Consider the following 25190-nt stretch of genomic DNA (forward strand, 5'->3'; position numbering starts at 1 on the left):
TTTATAAAGTACAAAGATGTCCTTTTAAACACATTTTTAAAATAACTGTTACATGTATTGCTTTTAAAATTAGAAAGAAAACAATAAATGTCATTAAAAATGAAATACACAAATAAATAAATGTTATATGAGTTACTAGTTCGCCATATTCCTGTTTATATAGTCCCATGTTAAGAGCAAATATTTAAGAAAATGTGTGGCTTCAAAATTACTATTATGCTAGATTTATATTCTATAATCAAATAAAGAGGCAGTCATAATCTCTCAGTGATACTGATCCCAATTCTTCATGCCTACTGCCATTTCTCACTTTCCCTGTTAGTGAATAAAATACAAATTCTCAAGAGCCATATATTTCTAGCCCTATAAATCTTCCCAAAGGAATCTTCCTTGAGGTTGTTTTTCTAGTTCTTTAGGTTCATATGTAACCTTTGCTCAATTCTCTTGACTTTCATTAAGTTCATCAATAATTTGTTCATAGTAAACAAAATAAACAAATCTAAGATCCAATTTAAAGTTTTACTGTAATTTCAAAACAAAAATTGAAAACAAGTTTGTACAAAGATGCTCATGACAGCCTAATTTTATATTAGTAATATACTGAAAATAATTCTAAAACATGACAGGGAAAGAGCCAAATTATGGTATATTGCAGAGCAACATAACAATCATATAAATTACACCTACACAGACATGTTCATATGCAGAAAGTAATAAGAAAAGTCAGAACTTATGTAAATATATTACAGTCATGTAAAAATATATATACAATAATACAAGAAAATTAGTAGTTTTACCAAATTAGACTTTAATATTCTTTTTTACACTGCTTACATTCTTAATTTTTACATAAGTTGACATTCTGATCATGAATATTCATTCTCTTTACTTCCAAAGCTATTGCACAGTCGCTATAAAAAGCATCTGAAAACATGTTCAACTTACTGGTCTGTTCTCCTCATTCTGTAAAGATAGAAACTGAACTTGAGGCAATGTTATTTCCTTAATTTCATCAGTGTCTCTTAATCTATATCGTCTGTTCCATAATTTAAATTCTTCTTCTGATAAGAACCAATCATTCTTTGAATTACTCTGCCTCATTCCTATAAGTTTAAAAAATAATTGAAAAGAGGTTTAAAAAAATCTGCCAGGCAAACACAAAATATATGACATCAACTCAAACGCTCTACCTGTTTATGTCTACTCATCTCTGCTAAACCACTGATTCTATACCTTAAAATTAGTGTTCTTCATATAAAAATTCTGGTTATCACTTCCTGCTTCTACATATCTCCTAAACTTCTCTCACCTCTTTGAAAGTACTAGTGCACCCTTCCATCTAGAGCTAACCTTTGGTAATGACTTTATTATCAAAACATCATCAGGCAGCTAGGCTCTCAGTCCTGGTTTCTTTTGGACTCTCTCCATTTTGTTGTCTAAGACCTGGCAGGAAACAGATAACTCACAGATGAAAACTAGTATCATGATTCTAGCATAACATTATCGGAAAAGTTATCTGAAACTGGTGTGGGGGTGGGGGAGATGCCAAGACTAAAGTCTTAAATGGGGTGGGGGGGGGGTTGAAAGGGGATAGGAAAGACCTACTGCTTTAAATAATGACATAATAATATACTTTTTAAAAAATGTATCGTAAATTAACCCTTTTTTAAATTTCCATAATCTTTATGAAGGAAAACAATCACCAACATAGAAAGGATAAAAAATACAAACCTATAACTCTGGTCCCAATACAGATGAGGGCAGGAAAAAAAAAAATCAGAAAGACTACTGAATTAGGAATCAGGAAGCTTCTGTCTTAGCTAGTCCCAAATATTATATAGAAAGCTTTTATAAAATAAGGGGTTTGAACTAGGTGATCTCTCAGGTCCCTTTCAGATTTAGCAATCTGAGGCGCTAAGGCTTTTGAAGTAGAAAGGTATTCCATTCTCCTAGTCACTTTAAATAAACTCAGACCTCTAAGCCCAAATTAATTATATACTAATACACAGAAGATGACATTCATACACACTATCTTGGCAAGATGAATCACTGACACTTGAAAAATCAGAGAAAACGGAAGAAAAAAAGCACAGAAAAATGAACATGAGCTAACATTATCTCAACTTTTAAAAAAGGACAGGTTCTAGACTTTTACCATCCATCCCTAGTAACATTTTATAAACAATCATTAAACATATACATTTATAAAAATAAAATGATCACTAAGAAAAATGTATGCCAACCTAATCAAGTTTTTTTTTTTGTTTTTTTTTTTTTGCGGTACGCGGGCCTCTCACTGTTGTGGCCTCTCCCGTTCCGGAGCACAGGCTCCGGACGCACAGGCTCAGCGGCCATGGCCCACGGGCCCAGCCGCTCCACGGCATGTGGGATCTTCCCAGACCGGGGCACAAACCCATGTCCCCTGCATCGGCAGGCAGACTCTCAACCACTGCACCACCAGGGAAGCCCCCTAATCAAGTTTTTTAATAAATTCAAGAGAATTCAAAATACATACTATCTTTTCATTTTAACCCAAAATTTAGCAAAGTCTTGTAAAATGACAGGTATATTCCTATTAAGTGGATTTGCATTAGCTTTAATAGGCATATCCGAAAAGCACTGATTAATGGCTCTGAGTTAAGGGAAAGAACATTAACAAATTTAAGTGAGTAAGTCCTAAGCAGGTGCCTAGGAGGGAAAGAACTTTGAAACTTCACGGTAATGAAAACCAGTAGAACAATCAGTTGAACAAACCTGAGAGGTACTGTCTTCAAATACATAAAGAACTGCCACCTACGTAAACCAAAGATCAAATCCACTCTTTGCGTCTAGAAGCTGTTGGCAAAGAAAGTCGCCTGCCATTTCAGTAAACAAAGGATGATGGGGCCATCAAGCCATCAGCCACTGCAGCTGCCCCCAAGGGGGTTTCAGCATGGAGAAAAACAGGATACTGGCCCCAGATAGTTAAGATGTATATCAAAGGTATAATTTTAATGAGCCCAAACTCTTGCATCTTCCCATACATAAAAAAGCACTAAAATCATTAACTTGAGACGTCTGTTTTTTGTGATTAGCAGTAATCTTTTGATGCTCAACTACTAGGGTTCTTTTTCAGCAAAAACTCCTATATATCCTGGCTCCTCCTATACCTCTTTGGACCAGTCCCTCAGAGCTGTCTGAGAGGCTGCCTTCCTGGGCTACAGTCCTCAGTAATACCCCAAATAAAACATAATTCTCAACTTTTACATTGTGCGTTCTTTTTCAGTTGGCAAAGCCAAACTAAATCAATGAGCAAAAGGTACAAAGCCAGATTGTTTTTTTCAACAGAGGGATTTCTTCTATACGGACTATTCAACAATGGAATGAACCCTCATAAAAGAATACGATTTCCATTAACAAAGATGTTCAAGTTGAGGCTGGATATACATTTAACAAGAATGCTACAGAAAACATCCCTACCTTGGTAAGTATTGGACCAGATGACCCCCAAGATTTCTTCCAAATCATAGAATATAATTACATGATTTTATGATTCTTTAAAAGCTTACCTTAAAGATTAAATAAAATTTTTAAAAAAAGTTTTTGTTTCTCATTTTTTTAGTGCTAACAGTTCCAGATATTTTCTTGATATCACCAAAATCTCTGCAGTTCTTAAGCTAGCACTCTCATTACTATGCTCCCTGGCACCAAAATATTTTTTTCTTACTGATTCAATATCACCAACAACTTAGTCTAACTTCACCACTATCTGGTGTAACAATAAATTGAAAAAAAAGGGGGGGGGGGATTTCCCTGATGGTCCAGTGGTTAAGAATCCGCCTTCCAATGCAGGGGATGCGGGTTCAATCCCTGGTTGGGGAACTAAGATCCCACATGCCGCAGGGCAACTAAGCCTGCACACCGCAACTACTAAGCCCGTGTGCTCTAGAGCCCGCATTCCACAACCAGAGAGAAGCCTGCACGCTGCAACGAAAGATCCCACATGCCACAACTAAGACCCTGTGCAGCCAAATAAATAAATAAATAAATTTTTTTTTAAAAAAGAAAGAATATTTTTTCCTTTGTAGAGATGGAAATAAACAATTCCCCCTCCCTTTTTCTGGGAGCAATTCCAGAGATACCTAATGTTCCTAAATCCTTTATTTAACCCTTCGATATTTATGCAAATCGTTGTAAAGGCAAAGCAAGCCTCTAGCCAGCTTTCCAACCAGAAATGATTTTCTTAAGGACCTAGGAGCCATCTCTTTGAAATGTAAACATCAAGGAAGATAGTGTCCCTATCTCCCATACACCTGCAGAGATTAGCCTTGGCACCTTTCTCTGAGTTGTCCTTATCTGCTTGTCATAGAGGCAGAGAAGTTTTATTATTTCTTTGGATAAAGGCAACTAGCTAACACAAATGGCTACCTCAATTACCAGGTGAATTTGGAATGAATTATGAAAGAACATATAGCAAATGGTGCTGTCCTCTTATATGAGGACAAGTTACTGTTAATCTTAAGAAAATGATGTAAAGGACTGTGACTGCTTGGATGAATAGGGTGGAATTTCTTTCTGTCTTTGTATTATCTCAGTGGATTCCTTACAATGCGCACTGTAATTGGCTTAATGCCTATTCAATAATAAAACTATTTTCTTTCTTTTCCACAATTTGTAAAGAGGATTCTCTGGGCTGATAAGATATTTTTAATTTTCCCAACACTGAGTTTCTTTCATTCTGTACTGCCAGTGTCTCCTTCCCTTTGCCACATTAATCATCTCTTATCCTTCTCAAAGTGAACATCTATAACAGCCTAGAATGTATGCTGAGTTTCTCATAGAAGAAAAATATCAATATGTGACCTGCTAATGAACAACAAGAAGACAAATGCATGTCTCAAATGTGAAAAATTTTATTTACCCTTCCTATAGGAAAAGATAGATGACTTTCGCTGCAAGTTCCGAGAAGGCTTGTCTGGTTCATAGACACCATGCGTGATGAACATCTTATGTAAGTGTGGATTGATTCCATCAGGAACCATTCGTGGACTTCCTTGGTAAAAATGAAGGACCTGCCTATTACCTGAAATAGCTTTATAAATACTTCTTTTGTTACACTGACTTTGATTATAAGTCTGCAAAAACAAATAAACATCAAATCACATTATTTCTATAATAATCACCAAGCCACGACAAGCAGTTATTATATTAGTCTGAGTTTATTCTAAACAGTAAACTCTGATCCACTTAAATACTTGAAGAATGGAATATCTGTTGTCTTAAATTTGAAGCCTATTTAATTAACTCTTGATGAAAATCATTTCAAAATTCATTATTATAAAAGCTTAACTTAGTAACTATATTGTACAAAGGAAATCTGTCTTTTATTAATATCTTGCTATTTTTGATTAAGTCTGATGTTTATACATAAGTGTCAATTGCTTTTTAAAAAAATACTATTCTCTTATTTCAGCTTTTACTTCATCTCTCTACGTGTCAATTTTCTTTACTGTATACAACAAGAAAAGCACTAGTACTGCCCTTACAGGGTTGTTGACAGGATTTAAACAAAATAATGCATTTGAAACATTTGCAACACTGTCCAGCACAGAGTAGGTACTCACCAAATGTGGGCCATTATGACGACTTAACAGATAAGAAAACTAACACCTGATATCTAAACTAACAACTAACAACTCACTTAAGGCAACTCAACTTAAGTGAGTTGCCAAGGTAATACAATTAATTAGAATCCAATTCCACTCAGTGATAATACATAGACTTTTAAAAGCTGCCAGACATTTCATTTATTGGAATCATTTTGTAGATAAACTGGATGTTACATAAGAATATGCTATAATCACATGAAAAGTATTGGGGGGAAAAATGCATTTTTCAGGATGATTTTTAAAGGGTTTATAAAACATTTTAAATCCATTTTTTAAAACTATCACAATTAATGAAAAAATCTTTAATGTAAAACTATTCACTTAGACACAGAAATAGTCCCACTCAGTTACAAAAGTTAGTTAACACTTTAGTGTACATACACAAAATAATATTATGTATTGATACAACATCGTATTTAGGAAGACCTGTTATCCAAGATTACAACAAAGTATGAATATCATTCAAGCCCCTTATCACTTAGAATAGGCATCAGCAAACTTTTCCATAAAGGGCCAGAAAGTAAATATTTTAGGCTTTGCAGGCTACCCATTATCCCTGGTGCATATTCTTGTCCGTTGGTTGGTTGGTTGATTGATTTAGGCAATTCTTTAAAATATAAATAAAATCATTCTCAGCTCACTGTAGTTAAAAAACATAAAAACAACTAAACACAAAAAGCAGGCCTTAGAAGCACAGGGAAATAGTAACACAAAGTAATACATATTGATTTTTGTATCTATGTGTCTCTAAAATAATACTGAAGTACAAAAATGTGTTTCTTTATATGTATAAAAATATTAAGACTGAATCCAGTCAAAAATTCTCCTAATTACAAGAAAAGAACAGGCAGAATCTAATACAAAGGAAAACAGAAATCAATCACAATTACCTACAGATTGTTTGGATTTTGAATGTTAACAGATTGATACTTGTCTTTAGGCTCTGTTTCTCAAATTTCAATTGTCAAATTACGTTTCCACATGTCTACTTACCCGTTCTTCTCGTCCTTCAGCAAGGATAACAACAATCCTGCCTTGACGTTTGCGGCCAGTTCTACCCATTCGTTGCACAAGACGAATTGGGCTCTTCTGGGCATCAAAACATATTATAAGATCAACTTCTCCTATATCCAAACCTTCTTCACCAACACAAGTAGAAACCAATGTATTGTAACCACCACTACGAAATTGTTTCACTACCTAAAATTAAAATGATTTAAAAATAACTAGATGCAAGTATAAGAGAGTTGTAGATCAAAGCATACTTTTTCCATTTGTCCCTGAAATGAGATTCAAAATCAGCACCCAAAGTACTATCGAATAGGAAAAGAAGCGGCAAATGGCAATATAAGCCAAAAGACATTCTGGTAAAATGCAAAGGGCAGTCCCAATTTCTTTGCTTTAATAATGGTTATGATTCCAAAAGGTTTTGCTAACAATTTACACATGAATGAGAAACCACAGATACTATTTTTAGCATCACTAAAAGGGGTGTAAAGCAGATAAGTGGCCCAGAGCAATTACTGTTATTTATCATGTCCTAGACCTAAATTTATTGTTAGTAAATTTAACAATAATAGTACGTTTAATAATTAAACTATTGTTAAAGTAAGATTGTTTTATTACTTCTAGAATTCATATTTTAAATAGAAACAGAATCATGGACATAGAGAACAGACTGGTGGTTGCCAAGGGGGAGGGGGGTGGGGGAGGGATGGAGTGGGAGTTTGGGGTTAGCAGATGTAAGCTTTTATATGTAGAATGGATCAACAACAAGGTCCTACTGTACAGCACAGTGAACTATATTCAGTATCCTAGGATAAATCATAATGGAAAAGAATATATAAAAAAGGAATGCATATATATATAACTGAATCACCTTGCTGTACAGCAATTAACACAACATTGTAAATTAACTATACTTCAATAAAAAATTTTTAATTAAAAAAATAGAATTCATGTTTTTCCTTTTATACTGTCATTCCAGTGAAGGCTAGCAGAATATGCCACCCCAAAATATGACTGTAGGAGTTTAGAACATGCTGCCCCAACCTATGCTGCTTTGGTATATTGATTATTTTGAGCTATAGGCACTCGAAAAACAGCAAATGCGGGGAGAGGCTTTCTCTGAACTCCCCTTATCTGTCTAAAAGCAGATCCTCCAGAAGGAACTCAATTGTCATAAATCCCCTCCCCAGGAGTTTCATCAACCAGGGAAAATTGACTCAACAAGACACTGAAAGTCCACACTACATCCAGACAAACTTTATCACAAACTATCATACCTCCCATCTTTTCTTTTAGGGCTCCATTCATCTTCCCTAAAAATCATTTACTCTCCCCTGTGCACCCCCCTTCTCTTTCCCCATAAGATGATATTTAAATCTGTATTCTAAGCCACTTCAGGGAGTTACTCATTTTTCCCTCAGTATCTCCTACGCATACATGAGGTATACATGTTAATAAGCTTCTGTTTGTTTTTCTCTTGTTAATCTTTTATTACAGAGGTCTCAGCTATGAACTCGTAAGGGTAGAGGAAAAATTTTTTTCTCCCCTTCACCAGGATTTCTCTCTGATCAAGTTAATGAAACTACATTAGCATGACAATGAGTTAATGAAAAAGTCAACAAATATTTTGAAAAGTGTCCTTAAGCCTTATAAACTTAGTTCTCAACTGCTCTGAGCCTCAGTTTCCTCATCTACACACACACACACACACACACACACACACACACACACACATATACACACACATCAATGTTGCAGGTTTATGGATGGTGGAATAGTAGTAGTGGTGGTAATTAAATAAGATCATGGTCAATAGATAGATAGAGAATAGAAACAAAAATTAAATGATGGTATTCCAGAGGAATCAGTCATACTTTTGACTAATACCTTTATAAATGCCTATTAAAATGTAAGAATGCCTGAACAAAATGGCTAGTATGAAGGACAGTTATCAGACCTCATATCTGAAAAGTAAATTTCAGGAGAAAATATTAGGGGAGTATACACAAAAAGGAAATATGAACTCTATCAAAGTATAGAAATAGGGCTTCCCTGGTGGCACAGTGGTTGAGAGTCCACCTGCCGATGCAGGGGACACAGGTTCGTGCCTCTCCGCAACGGGAGAGGCCACAACAGTGAGAGGCCCGCGTACCACAAAGAAAAAAAAAAAAAAAAAAGTATAGAAATAGCTATGGACCCATGACAAAAGACCATAAAGTCGTTTCAAGCTCAAACATTCTACTATTCTATAAGTAATAATAATCATCAGCATTTAAACCTAGGTCTCTCTGACTCTAAAAAGCTATTATCTTAATCCTTAAGCTAGTTCTTTTGTTTAAAACAACCACTTTAAAAGTAGGATAATAAATATAAATTTATCATGTTAAATCCTCTTAGAAACCTTTCCAGTAACACTAGTCAAAGAGTTTTCCTTCAATATGGAAAAACAGAATACAGGGAGAACCAGTGGTCATAATTAAAAGTTAAGAATAATTCATTTCCCTTTGTAATCTGTAATGACATTAAGCCAAGGAAAGACTGACCTAACATTACCTGTACGTAACTTAAAACAGATGTCCTTTTTGTCCTGATCAAAAAAAAGCCCAGAGCTAGAGTTGTAAAAAAAAAATTCTTTAATATAAATAATTAATAGATTAATAAAGGATGTCAAAGTAGCAGGTACAAGCTAAATTCTTATTTATTTGCCTAGGATTGATATTAATTTCCCTAGAGTTTGAAAAATAAATATGAACCAGAAGTTGTTTAATCAAAGAAAGGAATAAGTGATTAAGTAATTTCCACCAGGACTTCTTATAATCTACCGATCCTACCATTTTTTTGCTGTTTACACTACACTCTAGCTTACAACCCACTCCCTTGCTTCTCTCTCCTCCAATATTCCTAACTAAACTGCAACACTGATTATATCCCACTTTCCACTGGGTCTGTATTTACACAGTTGAATGTGGATGAAGGAAAACACCAACCATGCTGACTGGTTACACTTTAAACTCGTAATATCTCACCTTGAGTGAGCCCTTAGTGCTATCTGAAAATAATCTTATATTTCCCTAATCCATTCACTCTCCCCATTCTCCTCCTCACTCCTCTCTCATCAAACTTCCAACATTTCCTCCCCATCCTCACTCTCAGTTGGTGACATGACAAAAACTGAGCAATCAAAAAAGACTTTCCGGGCTTCCCTGGTGGTGCAGTGGTTGAGAGTCCACCTGCCGATGCAGGGGACACAGGTTCGTGCCCCGGTCTGGGAAGATTCCACATGCCGCGGAGCGGCTGGGCCCGTGAGCCATGGCCGCTGAGCCTGCGCGTCCGGAGCCTGTGCTCTGCAACGGGAGAGGCCACAGCGGTGAGAGGCCCGCGTAACGAAAAAAAAAAAAAAAAAAAAGACTTTCCGCAAGGTATCACTGCCACATCTACATACCCACCTCTACCTGTGCCTGCATAGTTTACCTTCCCCTCCTATTGTTTTGGACAAACTATCCGTGTTCTTAACTGAGGTCACCCCCCATAGTTTTATACTAGATCCCACCCTTTTCCCTTAACTACTCAAAGATCATTCCAGCAATACTCTTCTCTCTGCTCTGTCATCAATTTTTCTTTCTCAACTGGTCATTCCTATCAGCATATAAGCATACTATTATGTATCTCAACATAAAACAAACAAACAAAAAACTACTTCCATCTCTGTGCTCCTTTTAGTAATAATCCTTGAAAGACTTGTATACTTGCTATCTCCAGCTCTTCTCAGTGGTGGCTTGTCCCACCATTCCACTGAAAATGTTCTTTTCAAGGTCATTTGTCTTCTCCTCTCTTATTCCAATAGTCAATTCCCAGTTATCATCTTATATGACCCACCAGCAGTATTTATACATTTAATCACTTCCTCCTCCAGGAGATACCACACTCTCCTGGTCTTTCTCCCATTTCACTAGTCACTTATTCTGATTCCCCAGGACTCAGTCTTTGGACATCTTCTATGTCTTCATTCAACCCAGTCTCATCTACATGATGATGATTCCCAAATATATATTTCCATGAACCCATGAAGTCAAGACATATATTCAATTGTTTACTTAACATCGCTACTTGATGTTTAAAACAGTGTAACTCAAAGTACAATCCATGAAGTATTTATTACTGGTGCCGGTATTGGTTCACAAACTGTCTACTACCAGCTGACAAGACTACAAAAACTTTGAGTAAGAGTTTAGAAACTTGACAGAGTATTCCCCATCTGTTGACTCTAAAAAAAAATTTAGACGTGAACTTTGTTTTTCATTAAGCTTATTTTTCTAGTAATTCATTTTTGTAGTAATGTTCAAAGGTATCTGTGATGTATTGAATGGAAATAAACTGGTCCTCCATCAGTTTTGACAGTTTGAAAACCACTAATCTCATAGGCATGCCAAAGTTAATTTGTCCAAAACCAAGCTAATATTCTCTACAAAACCTGCCTTTCCTGCAGTCTTATCCACCTTAGTTAATAGCCACTCTTTTCAGTTGCTCAGGCCAAAAACCTTGGAGTCAGCCTTCACACTCTTTTATCTCATATCCCACTCTAATTTGTCAATAAGTCCTGTCAGCTTGACCTTCAAAATATATCCAGAATCCAATCATTTCTCACAACCTGCTACCACCCTAGTCCAAGCCACCATCATCTTTAGCTTGAATTATTCTAATAAGTCTTCCAATTGGTCTTCCTATTTCCACCCTTAGCCCCTATAGTTTATTCTTAAGACAGCAGCCAGTGTGATTCTTTTAAAATATCAATCAGGACATGACCTTCCTCTGCTCCAAATTCTCCAAGGTCTTCTTCTCACTTTATTCAGAGTAAAAGCCAAAGTCATTAAAATGGAAATGTAAGGTCCTAAAGAATCTGGCCCCCAACTTCCTCTGTGACTTCATCACTTGTTTCTAGATAAATGAATAATTCAATTACAACTATCTGCTTGAAAGCTTATTTCAGAATAAAACTCCTGTTATGAAAGCAATTATGTATAGGAGTAATAAAAAGGATTATTACCCTGGCCTACATAAAAATATTATTGATAAAAGTGAATAAAAGACAAAGTGAATAAAATCTATAAGGTTTCTTACGATACCTGACAAACCCAGGAAATATGACTCTGGGTAATAATGAAGTTGGCCAGAGACCAGGTTGGGGACTATGGGTATTTCAAAATGCTTGACCTCCTAGGTAGAAATTCACTTCATTTTTCACACAGATATTACTAATCACTAACGTGATTATTAACGTTAGTAATAATCATCCACTAGATGCCTGAACCCTTTAGAGTACTTATTAGACTCGAGATAGGGAAAAGTGTTACATTCAGACTCAGGAAAACCTCCTAGATTCTCTCCACCAGATCCAGTTTGCTTAAACAGACTCTTTTGAGTACAGTGGGGACTGGTATAAGAAGTATTTAATAATAGGAGTCCTCATCTATTAATGTTGACAGAATCAAGAAAGGATCTTTCAAAATGAATTAGACATTAAAGACATACCTACTCAAGTGTAGACCTATAGCTAACCTGAAAAAACCTGTATACAGTTTATAAAAATCTATATATAGTCTAGGGCTTCCCTGGTGGCGCAGTGGTTGAGAGTCCGCCTGCCAATGCAGGGGACACGGGTTCGTACCCCGGTCCGGGAAGATCCCACATGCAGCAGAGAGGCTAGGCCCGTGAGCCATGGCCGATGGGCCTGCGCGTCCAGAGCCTGTGCTCCGCAACGGGAGAGGCCACAACAGTGAGAGGCCCACGTACCGCAAAAAAAAATCTATAGTCTAAAATATCCCCCAAAACATCATAGCACTCAAAAATTTATGATGAATATTCAGAGCATACAGCTACCTTAAATACCACCATGGTTTCCTCTGACCATATTTTTAAGTTAAGATTTTTAGATAACAGAAAAAAGTGTAAGCTTATTATTTGTTTGGAATAAATAACTAAAGTGACTTAAGATAAATAAATAGTAAACACTTCTTGAAGGCTCTACAGTACGATTTCACTTAATGCTTACAATAGCTCTACAGGGTATGTTTACAGATAAGGAAAACTGAGGCACAGGAAGTAAAGAAACTTATAAGTGGAAGAACCAGGATTCCAACCTACATAATATGAATCCAGAGCCTTTCTGCTTAACCATTATACTTTTTAAAAAAATTTCAAAATCCAAAAAAACCCACTTTTTTTGGTCTTTCAAAATATGCCTAGTTTTATTTATACATTTACTACAAAATTATCTTTAAGATGTAGCCAACTGACCAGTGAGTTAAAACAAAAAAAGGCGTAAGTGCAAAGCTAATCAATTTTATTTTTATATTCATCATTTCCAAAAATAATTACCTCCAGTTGCTCCTTCTGGGTAAAACCCTTCATGCTTTTCCCTGAGGCATGGCCAACAAAAGTCATTACTCTAATAATTGGCTGATGCTGTAAAAGCATTTCTGCAATTTCTTGAACACTATCTCGAAATGAAGAGAAGATCATAACTCTGGTCTCGTCACATTTCTTGTCAGATGTCTTTTGAGCTATATAACAAAAATACTTTAATTACAACTTTTATAAAAGCATTTAGATGAGAACTAATTCAAAAGACAAACCTGAAACTATATACTAGTGAGTGACAATTCTTTCAAAAAAATAATTTAAGCATCTTAAATCTTTGCTGGTTTTCCTCCTACCTTTTCTAGTAATCTTAATAAAACTGGCTCCTTATCTCTCATTGGCTGTCATAAAATAAAAACCTAAACCAAATAAAAGTTACCTTTTGACCAGTCCTTCAATTCATGCATGACGCCTGTTATTCCCCTTTACCTTCTAAATCAGAAGCACAGGACTGCAGAGCTCTCACTGATTTTGTATATCTTCCCTTTCCTTTCTGCTCACTAAAGGCACTGTCTTAATCCAGGCCATGGTATTCTGTCTCCAAATTATTGATATGTTCAAATTCTCCAAGGAAACTGCAGAATATACCCAACAGTCAATCACAAAGCTGCTCCCAGTGTCTCTGTGCTTGGGAGGAGTAGAATGCATAAATAAAAACATGATTTTGAGGCTGGACCACTTAGTCTCTGGGTGATGTGTGACCATGGTAGTCATTTAGTCTCTTTAAACTTTAGTTTCTTAATATCTAAAATGGATTGAGGTGATGATTAAATGAAACAGTAAATATAAAGTATGTAGACTTGCATATAGCAATTGGTTAATAATTGCAAGTTGTGTGGAGTTTTTTGTTATTTGCTTTCTTTTGTTTTTTAACCTTGCATGGGTCTTTGACAATCCTTCTTTCTTAAACATGATTTATATTATGTTAATCATCATGTGTGTGCCAGAGACTACACTAAGCATTTTATATTATGAATTCATTTAGTCTTCATAACAACCTTATGAATTAAATGACTTAATAAAGTTAATGTATAATACATAAGGAAAAAGAAGCAGCTGCTGTTGCAAGGAAAATTATTCCAGATAAACCTCCTTTGAATCAGCATAGCATCAAGACTCTACATCTGACCAACTGCAGATCAATAGCTACTTTCAGTGCAAAGCCTACCTCCTTCAACAGGCCGCAGCCTGCCTTTCTATCTTCATTCCATTAAAGCTGCTCTACCAAAGTCATCAATAACTCTATATTGCCAAACTCAGTGGATGCTTTTTAGTTCATCGGACCACACCTCTCAGTAGTATTTAACACAATCCACTCCTTCCTACTGAAATAGTCTCTTCCCTCAGCATCTCTGATAATTCACTTGTCTGGTTTCTTTCTCAATCTTCTTTGTGGCATTTTCCCCTCTGAACTCTAAATGTTGGTATTCTGCAGGACTAATTCCCAGCCCTCTGTCCCTAAACAGTACTGCTGGTGATATGACCACATTCACTCTTGAAACTTTTAATATTGTCTTTATGCTGATAACTCTAAAATTTATTTATATATATGTAAATAGATAAAAATATCCCAGACTATTCTTCTGAGACCCAGATTCACTTATCCAATGCCTACACATCTCAACTTAGATGTCTCAAAAGCATCCTAATACATTTGCTCTTTCTTCATCATGTTGTTAGTTTTCTCTTTGTTCATACAGTCATCTGCAAACACACACACACACACACACACACACACACACACACACACACACATATATACTCCTAATGATTTTTTTTCTCATACTCTATGTCCAATCCATCAATAAACGCTGTTGGCTCCAACTTCAAAATATATCTAGAATCTATAACCACTTCTCAGAACCACCTTGCTGCTTGGTACTACTATCTTAGTATAAACTATCATCATCTGTTATCATCTTAGACTATTACAATAGCCTCCTAATTGGCCAACATCTACGAGAGTGATATTTTAAAAATATAAGTCAGATCACGTCACTCTGCTGCTCCGAATGCCTCTGTAATAGTTTCACAAATCACAAGCATACACAGAATAAAATCCAAAGTCCTGACATGGCCTACAAACCCTACATGACCTGGCCCCTGGCTGTCTCTCCAACCTCTGCCTACACCACTCATCCTCATTACACTACTCCAGCCAAATTGGTTTGTTTACTGATCCTTAATCTTACCAAGCACCCTACTGCCTCAGGGCCTTTGAATCTGCTATTCTCTCTGCCAGGAATGATCCTCCTACAGAAATCCACAAGGCTTGCTCCCTTACTTCCATCAGGTAACAGCTCAAACATCACCCTACAAAGAGGTCTGCTCTAAAACTATATACAAAATAGCCTCCTTCATGACTCTCTATTTTCTCACCTAGCTTACTTTTCCCTATCATTATATTATACATTGTTTTATTATCTGCTTCTCTTATACTGCCCCAGGTTGACTTTTCTTTTTCACATAATACCCTATTCTTAACATTTCCACCATTCCCCTGGTGCCTACGCTCCCAAAATTTCTCAGAGCTTTTTTATATTCATTATCCAGAATAATTAAAAGCTCATCTTCTCCATAAGAAATGTTAGCACAAACTAATGAGTCAGAGTTTTAGCTTTCTCAATAACTTTGCCTTGCCTTGAGTCTATTAAATACGACCTACCATTCCACGACTTGAAGTGTTCAACTACAATTTCTTCTAATTTCTTTAATTTTGGATGACTATAGCAGAACTTTTTATCTTCATCTCCTGTAAAAAAACAAAACACAAAAAATTTTTCTGTATTTTTCCATATTCGATTACATTAATGTATTTTAATTACCCTTTCAAATGGATTCATTAAAACTTATTTCTTTTTATTTAAACAGTAAGTAGCATCTGGGTAGCACACAAACCTTACTGTAAAATAAACTGAATTTTTATGAAAATTTCATTCTGAGAAAGACTCCAAATGAGAATCAGCAGCAAGGAGAAGGGAAAAATTCACATTTAGTTAAGCTATAAATTAGTTTTTGGTAGTTCTGAGAATTTTCACTACCAGTAACAACTACTACTAACTTCTATTATATATTTAAAGTTTATGAACTGCTTGAATATATATTTATCCTAAGTTGAAGAATAAGATCTTTTAGCATTTAACAGGTCTATTGCTACAGAAGTATAAGTAGATATAAATAGACATGTGGATCAATGGAGCATAATTTTAAAATTAACCTTGATAAAGAGGAAACAATACAAAAATTTAAAAGAACAACCAGACCTTTTTTGATAGCAGAAATGCCACTTGCTGAAGTACTACGTGTATGTGCAAACATGCACTCTAGATGATTATAGAGTTTCATGAAGTCCTCATTTCGGCTAAGTTCTTTTTTTGCCCGAGTCATTCCTTCAGAAATTAAGAAAATATTTTTCCAATAAATTTAATAGCAAAACTAATCAAATGTATCATTTATTTAAAAGAAATTAAACTATAGCAATGAATGCAAGTTTTTCAAATTTAAAAATAAAAACCAGCAACTTTTTCCAGTTCCACATTCACATATGTATTAATGAATGGCTTCTTTTCTTCCAGCAATTTATCAAAAGCAAAGAAACATGGGCTGGCACCTTGATCTTGGACTTCCCAGCCTCCAGAACTGTGAGAAATACATGTCCACAGTTTAAGAAAAAAAAGAAGAAGAAGAAAAAGAAAGGAAGGAAGGAGGGAAGGAAGGAAGGAAGAAAAAAGAAAGAAAGAAAGAATTTGTTACATAACTATTTCACTGCTTTTTATTTTATTTATTTATTTATTAAGCTGTGCTGGGTCTTACTTGCAGCATGTGGGATCTAGTTCCCTGACCAGGGATCAAACCCGGGCCCTCTGCATTGGGGAGGACCACCAAGGAAATCCACTGGACACACAAGGAAGTCCCCTTCACTGCTTTTTAAAATAAAGCACCTTAAGTAATCCAAACGGCTCAATACATATCGTTAACCAAAATAATACACGTCAGCACTTTTAAAAATAATTTCATATAATTTACCTTTAGTTCCATCCATAATTCCACAAAGGAAGAAATATAATGATCTCATTCCCATTTGCTGCAATAATTCATAACCATGATATAAACTAATACAAATAGCAAATTCTCCCTCGATTATGCCTTGTTGCAGTCCCTAGAAAAAACAAGCATGTATCAAATTTACCCAGAGAAAGAAATGAAGATACATGTTCCATGCAGAACTTATTGGTTCTACTGAATGTCCTAAGATGTTGCTATGGAAAGGTGTCAATGTACTTTCCATATACAATCTGCCCCTTTATTTAATTCAACATGAAACTTACATTTTAAAGAGAATAAATGAACGGGGGGATATTTATCATATGCTGTTTTTCTTTGCAGGTAAATTATTAGCAGTATATAGATTTATTTGGTCTTTCAAAACAATTTAATAAGCACCTACTATTTGCTGAGCACTGAGCTAGACATTTGGGATATAAGGGAAAATAAAACAGATACAGGCCTATCCTCACAAATGTTTCTGACATCAGGACAAATATTTAATCAAACTGTTTAACACTAACATTTAACACCAGGTATACATGCCACAGTAACATCTGACAGGGAGCACCAGACACCGTTATAAGCACACTACTTATACAATCTTATTTAATCTTAACACCTAGGAGGTAGGTACTATTGTTATGCCCATTTTACATATGTGGAACCTCATGTAGGTGATAAGTAGCAGAGCCAGTATTTGAACCTAGGAAATTTGGGCCAGTGTGCTTGTGCTTTTAACCACTACTCTCAAGGAAAAGTAAAGTATATATTCCTTTTGTAGGAGCATACAGTCAGTATATCTATACAATAAAATACCTTTAAAAGACCATTGAGAATATATTTTAATTATTTTCCTTTATTAGAGATGCAGACTATTATTTAATACCTTACATTTTTAGTAGCATTAATATCAGTTACACTCATTTTAAATGTTTCCAGGATAGTGATAAATGCCTTAAAATAGCACGCTAATTACCTAAAAGGGTAAAACAATGTCTCTGTAAAACATAAACTCTCATCAGTGAGATCAAATTCAACAGGTTTAGATTTATGATTTAAAATTTTAATGAACCTTTAACTCCTAGCAGAAACTTTAAACATTTTATTAAAGTCTAGTATAATACACTGCAATTTCACAGAAAATTCCCTTTGTGGTTTCCCAGATACTATAGAATAAAGTCCATATTTCTAGTATAACATTTAAAGCACTCCCAGGGGGTCACAACCTAGATCATATCTGACTCCCTCAATCCTTTACCTCAGGCAAATTGGTTTTCTCACTGTCTCCTTTATACCTTCATTCAATTGCCTCTGTCCTTTTGCACATGCATTCCCTCTCAGTTCCAAGAATGACTCAGTGCCTTTTCATGTTTGTAAGCATCTCTTTTGACTCTGGACCTAACTTGATGGATATGTTCCTATCCACCTATTTTTTTCCTATAAAGATTAAAAATACAAAGCTTACTGTGATGCTTAATCCAACCTCGGTATGGAGATTTTTTTTTTTTTTAACATCTTTATTGGGGTATAATTGCTTTACAATGCTGTGTTAGTTTCTGCTTTATAACAAAGTGAATCAGTCATACATAAACATATGTTCCCATATGTCTTCCCTGTTGTGTCTCCCTCCCTCCCACCCTCCCCATCCCACCCCTCCAGGCTGTCACAAAGCACCGAGCCAATATCCCTGTGCCATGCGGCTGCTTCCCACTAGCTATCTACCTTACTGCGTTTGTTACTGTGTATATGCCCATGACTCTCTCTCGCCCTGTCACAGCTCACCCTTCCCCCTCCCCATAACCTCAAGTCCGTTCTCTAAGAGGTCTGCGTCTTTATTCCTGCTTTACCCCTAGGTTCTTCATGACATTTTTTTCTTAAATTCCATATATATGTGTTAGCATACGGTATTTGTCTTTTTCTTTCTGACTTACTTCACTCTGTATGACAGACTCTAGGTCTATCCACCTCATTACAAATAGCTCAATTTCGTTTCTTTTTATGGCTGAGTAATATTCCATTGTATATATGTGCCACATCTTCTTTATCCATTCATCCGATGACGGGCACTTAGGTTGTTTCCATCTCCGGGCTATTGTAAATAGAGCTGCAATGAACATTTTGGTACATGACTCTTTTTGAATTTTGGTTTTCTCAGGGTATATGCCCAGTAGTGGGATTGCTGGGTCATATGGTAGTTCTATTTGTAGTTTTTTAAGGAACCTCCATACTGTTCTCCATAGTGGCTGAACCAATTCACATTCCCACCAGCAGTGCAAGAGTGTTCCCTTTTCTCCACACCCTCTCCAGCATTTATTGTTTCTAGATTTTTTGATGATGGCCATTCTGACTGGTGTGAGATGATATCTCATTGTAGTTTTGATTTGCATTTCTCTAATGATTAATGATGTTGAGCATTCTTTCATGTGTTTGTTGGCAGTCTGTATATCTTCTTTGGAGAAATGTCTATTTAGGTCTTCTGCCCATTTTTGGATTGGGTTGTTTGTTTTCTTGTTATTGAGCTGCATGAGCTGCTTGTAAATTTTGGAGATTAATCCTTTGTCGGTTGCTTCATGGTATGGAGATTTAAGACTAAATGCTATGGGTCTAAAAGTTAGTTAAAATCTACCCTCTTATGACCCTTTTACTTTGCAAAACAGAAGTGAACTAAAAGACCAATTCTTAATTAAAAGTTATAAGATAAATTTATCTTAATTCACATCATTAAACTGTATTCCTGCTAGATCTTTTTCATGTTTTTATAAACTATATAAACCACCCCTGAATTCTTGATGAGCTAATATATACCAAAAAATAATCATTATTTACATTTCATCCTGGTTCTAAGTAAAAATGTAGTCTATCAGCAAAATTTATTTTAAAATACCTACCACAATATTTGGAGATGGGTTTTTCCTAAATTGATCTCTTGCCAGAATTATCTGGTATTTTGTTAGATTGGGAATATCCCTTCTCATCAAAACATTCCTCCGAATCAAAGAACTTGCAAGTGCTTCCAAAATCTGCAAATTTCAAAGAAATTTAGTTTAAGTTTATTTTAAAATCCTTTTACAAATACATTTCCTCACATACTAAAATAGTTTTATATATTAAATTATATGTTAAATAAAGTTTGTCTTAAAATGAACTTTTAAGTAAACACAGAAGAGATGATAAAGTTTTAAAGTGCTTGACAATTATCCTCAGATAATCCATGTGAGAGTCAGCACAAGCAATTATTAGATTCAGTGATAATTCAAGAACATATGTGTTGGGCTTTCCTGGTGGCGCAACAGTTAAGAATCCGCCTGCCAATGCAGGGGACATGGGTTCAAGCCCTGGTCTGGGAAGATCCCACATGCCATGGAACAACTAAGCCCATGTGCCACAACTACTGAGCCTGCGCTCTAGAGCCGCGAGCCACAACTACTGAGCCCATGGGCCTAGGGCCTGTGCTCTGCAACAAGAGAAGCCACCACAATGAGAAGCCGGTGCACTGCAACGAAGAGTAGCCCTTGCTTGCCGCAACCAGAGAAAAAGCCCGTGCACAGCAATGAAGACCCAATGCAGCCAAAAATAAAATAAATAAATTTATTTTAAAAAAAAAACAAAAAACGAACATATGTGTTTATCTGTTTATTTCTTAACTCTCCTCCTCTCCCTCCAAACTAAGCACAATGAAAGGAGGGCCTCGATTTTTTGCTCTGTTGCATCTTCAATGCCTAGAACAAGTCTAGCACATAGGCAAATATTTGTAGAGTGATGACTAAATCAAAATTCCTTGAGTACATTTAATTTCATTCACTGATCCATTCTCTCAAAAATATTCATTAAGCGACTTCCCTGGTGGTCCAGTGATTAAGAATCTGCCTTCCAATGCAGGGGACGCGGGTTCGATCCCTGGTTGGGGAACTAGGATCCCACATGCCACAGGGCAACTAAGTCTGCATGCCACAACTACTGAGCCCACACGCTCTGGAGCCTGCGTGCCACAACTAGAGAGCCCGCGCTGCAACTAGAGAAGCCCACGTGCCATAATGAAAGATCTTGCATGCCACAACAAAGATCCTGCGTGCCACAACTAAGACTTGACATAGCCAAATAAATAAATAAATAGATATTTTTAAAAATATATTCATTAAGTATATACTACATATCAAACATCGTTCCTGATGCTGGGGATATTGTGGCTGAGACAAATGAAGTTTCTATTTTCCTAAAGTTTACATTTAATAGACGGAAGAAAGGAGTAAAGAAGTGAACAAAGAAAATAAGAGAATTTTGATTATGATAAAGCATTTAAGAACCTAAAACACAGTAATGCTTTGTAGAGTCTTTGATGGGAAGGGGGTCACTATCATATAAGTGGACAAAAAGGGTTTCTTTCTTTCTTTCCTTCCTTCCTTCCTCTCTCCCTTCCTTTCTTTCTTTCTTTTTTTTGGGGGGTGGGGGGAGGAGCAGCAATTGTGCTCTGCCCAGGCACCCCCTGCCTCATCCGTCATCCAGCCCCAGGATGCAGAGGAGCGGGCCCTTGGATTGTGACCTTGCCAGCGCCCTTCCACCTCCAAGCAGCCAGTTTCCCACACTAAGGTTCCTGGCTGGGGATGGACCGCTCTGGGCCAGGGCTGCCTCTGGTACCAAGCAGCAGGAGAGACGGTGGCCCGGGTTGGGCAAGCAACGGAGCCTACTGCTGCATGGGTGACAGCAGGGCACTCTCAGGGGAGAACTGGGCATGCAGGCTCCCACAGTTCTCCACGTGTTCATGCCACCAAAGATGGTTTATTTTAAGAGGTAATACTTGACATCTGAATGATAAAGTATGCCGAGCCTGAGAAGTTCTGAAGACAGAGCATTCCAGGCAGAGGAAACAGCAGACAAAAGGTCGTGAGCTTGATGCCACAGTGAAGGTAAAAAGCGACCTCCAGATGAAGACCTACTACAGCAACATGTAATTTGCCTAAGTTTTATTTCCTAAAATATATCTATTTTAGTACATTTCAATCTTTCTTCTCTTCTAGCTTTGCTGATCAGCTTTGCTGACCACATGTGCCTAAAGAAGCACTCTAAAAGAAATCAATAAAGTTAGGGCTTCCCTGGTGGCGCAGTGGTTGAGAGTCCGCCTGCCGATGCAGGGGACACGGGTTCGTGCCCTGGTCCGGGAAGATCCTACATGCCACGGAGCAACTAAGCCCATGTGCCACAACTACTGAGCCTGCGCTCTAGAGCCCGCAAGCCACAGCTGCTGAAGCCCGCACGCCTACAGCCCGTGCTCCGCAACAAGAGAAGCCACTGCAATGAGAAGCCCGCGCACCGCAACGGAGAGTGGCCCCCACTCGCTGCAACTAGAGAAAGCCCGCGTGCAGCAACGAAGACCCAACGCAACCAATCAATCAATAATGTGTCAAGACATTGCCAAATGCCACCAAGTGGGCAAGATAGTCCCCAGTTGAGAAACACTGCTGTACAAGGGATCAGGGAGGAATATATTGAAAATATATTTCCTTACAAAGAAAGTTCTGGTTGAATCTGGATACATGTTTTGGGTGTGTTCACTATGTGAAAATTTACTGTGCTGCACACTTACATGTACTATGCTGTTCATATGTTTGGGGGGGCTGGTTATACTGCAATTAAAAGGTTTACTTAAGAAAATACAAAACTAAATTGGCTTTAGAAACGGTCCATCATTTTGTATTTCCTCTTTAACTAATAGTTTGCCAGTACATATAAAACATGGCGCTCATACTGAAAATTGTCATTTCAAAGAATTTTTTACCATATTAATTATATAAATGATTATAACTATACATTCTCACAGTCGGATTCTGTTAAGTAAAATAATTACATTATCAGTTCATTTATTAAAACCCTGAATTATGATAAAAATGGCTTACCTGTATATATGCCTTTTGGATAGCTCCAAGTTCTTCACCAAGAGGAACAACAAGCTTTTCAACTCGTCTTTCATGAGAGTATGGCAAAATATCTGGAGAATCTTCAGAACGAATCTCTATCTGCCCAATTAGTAGATTAGTAATAACCTGTTGCACAGCCTATAGAAAATCAATTAAGTATGATTATATATTATATTACTTACTAAATTTTTTAGTTTGCCACTAACAAAAATAAAATAGCAATAAGTTTTTGAAAAAAAATTAGAAATTTATATCATTAAATATTTTTTAAAACTACAAATTATAGCACATCAGGAGTGGCACAATAGGGGAAAATGCTTTTGAAACATCTTTCTTGCATGCCAAGCATCCAAGAGATAAAATGTCCAACAAGTTCCTCAAATGTATTTTGTGCTTTCCAATGGTAGTGTTATATCTTGTCAATATTTATAAAGACTCAGACAAAACAGAAGTTTCAAATTAGCAAACCAAATCCCCAAAACATTATATAACAGTCAATTTTAGAGCCAGAACTAAAACCCAGATTTCCTGATTCCCTGGCAAATACTTTTTTCCACTGATTTTTTATGGGGAAAACAGAGAAGTCCTGTTACTACTAAAGGATACAAATGTACCTTGGAAATACTTTACAAACTGACTTGTTAAGAAACTGAGGGCATATGTCCTACACTAAATCTATTATTAATAAATGAATGGAGGGAATTCCCTGGCAGTCCAGTGGTTTAAGACTCCACACTTTCATTGCCAAGGGTGTGGGTTTGATCCCTGGCAGGGAGCTAAGACACCACAAGCTGCGGGTGTGGCCAAAAATAAAAATAAATAAATAAATAAATGAGTGGAATATTTTCCATTTAAATCAATATATATGCTGTGAATATATTTCTGGAGCTAAATTTCATTCACCAAAAGCTTATAAAGGAACTTAATTGTAAAAATAGGGAATTTAAGAAAAAACAAAAAACCTGTTGGTATAAACAACTGCTGTACCATTAGACCACAGTTCTACTGGGTGTGATGAAAAAAAGGAAAGGAAGGGAGAGATGGATGGATGGAGGGAAGGATGAAGAAAGAATCCTGAAAATATCCAGAAATTAAGAACTCTTTTTTTTAAAACTAGTAAAGCCTCATGGGCTTAGTTTCAGACAAAAAATACTCTAGGGCAAGAATCACATCTTAGTCACTTTTGTATTCCCAACACCTAGTATAATGCCTAATACAGTAGTACACTATTGTTACTGAATGTCCACATACATTCAAACTCTAGAGTAAATATATGACCATTTTATAAAATTGACTAAGACTTCAGTATTTTTTTTTCCTTTGGCCGCACAGCATGTGGGATCTTAGTTCCCCGACCAGGGATTGAACCCGTGCCCCCTGCGTTGGTAGCACAGAGTCTTAACCACTGGACCGCCAGGGAAGTCCCAGACTTTAGTATTTTTAATCATTCATTCATTCAAGAAATATTTGAGTAACTCCCACATGCCAGGTATTGAATTGGTGATAGAGGCATAACCAAGATAGACATAATCCCTACATTCATGTAGGTACTACTTTAGTGGAGCAAAAATACAACAAATAAATGAATAAGCAAAAGAATGACAGACTGTGATAGATATTAAGAAGAAAATAACAAGATAGGAAGAGTTGACTTTTCATAGCTTAAGAGTGAATTTTTCTGAAGAGGTGATATTTAAGCAGAGACTTGATGATTAAAAACAATCAAGCATGTTTAAAAAAGGTTGGGCAGAAATGATACGATAGAAATTTCTAAAACTAATCGAGGCTATGGACAGAAGGAAAAAAGTCTATGGCTTGGCAGAATTGAAAGCTACCTTTGAAATTATCCAGAACCTAACACAGAAGACCATTCAGAGCTACTAAATTAGAATGTCATGGGATAAGGCTCAAAATCTGCATGGGATAGGGCTCAAAACTTTTTACCATCCTCTGAGCTCCCTAGAGAAATGGTGGATTCCACAGCAGGGACTGGAAAAACACTAAATGATCATAAAATATCTTGTGATGCCAGTAAGTTAGGAAGTGTTCAAAACAAACACGAACAAACAAAAGTGCATTCTAAAGGACACAGGAGCCATCTTCAAGGCACTCTCAATGGCCCAATCTAGAATAATCAAAATTATTAATGATAGTATTG

The 25190-nt window shown here is 36.4% G+C and overlaps 1 protein-coding gene across 5 annotated transcripts in view; it reads right to left on the bottom strand.

The window, feature by feature from the left end:
- FANCM (FA complementation group M) overlaps window positions 1–25190 on the bottom strand; it is a 54898-nt gene that overhangs the window by 23645 nt on the left and 6063 nt on the right. For all 5 annotated transcript variants that reach the window (XM_019923958.3, XM_019923960.3, XM_019923961.3 and 2 more), the window contains 9 exons: window positions 23012–23170; window positions 20009–20140; window positions 17100–17232; window positions 16337–16462; window positions 15739–15825; window positions 13032–13216; window positions 6642–6848; window positions 4901–5114; window positions 946–1103 (listed from right to left, as the gene is read on the bottom strand). In XM_019923958.3, coding sequence (XP_019779517.1) covers window positions 946–1103; window positions 4901–5114; window positions 6642–6848; window positions 13032–13216; window positions 15739–15825; window positions 16337–16462; window positions 17100–17232; window positions 20009–20140; window positions 23012–23170 — 1401 coding nt within the window. The remainder of the gene's footprint in view (window positions 1–945; window positions 1104–4900; window positions 5115–6641; window positions 6849–13031; window positions 13217–15738; window positions 15826–16336; window positions 16463–17099; window positions 17233–20008; window positions 20141–23011; window positions 23171–25190) is intronic.

This window comes from Tursiops truncatus, chromosome 2, assembly GCF_011762595.2.
Source record: "Tursiops truncatus isolate mTurTru1 chromosome 2, mTurTru1.mat.Y, whole genome shotgun sequence".
NCBI classification, from domain to species: domain Eukaryota; kingdom Metazoa; phylum Chordata; class Mammalia; order Artiodactyla; family Delphinidae; genus Tursiops; species Tursiops truncatus.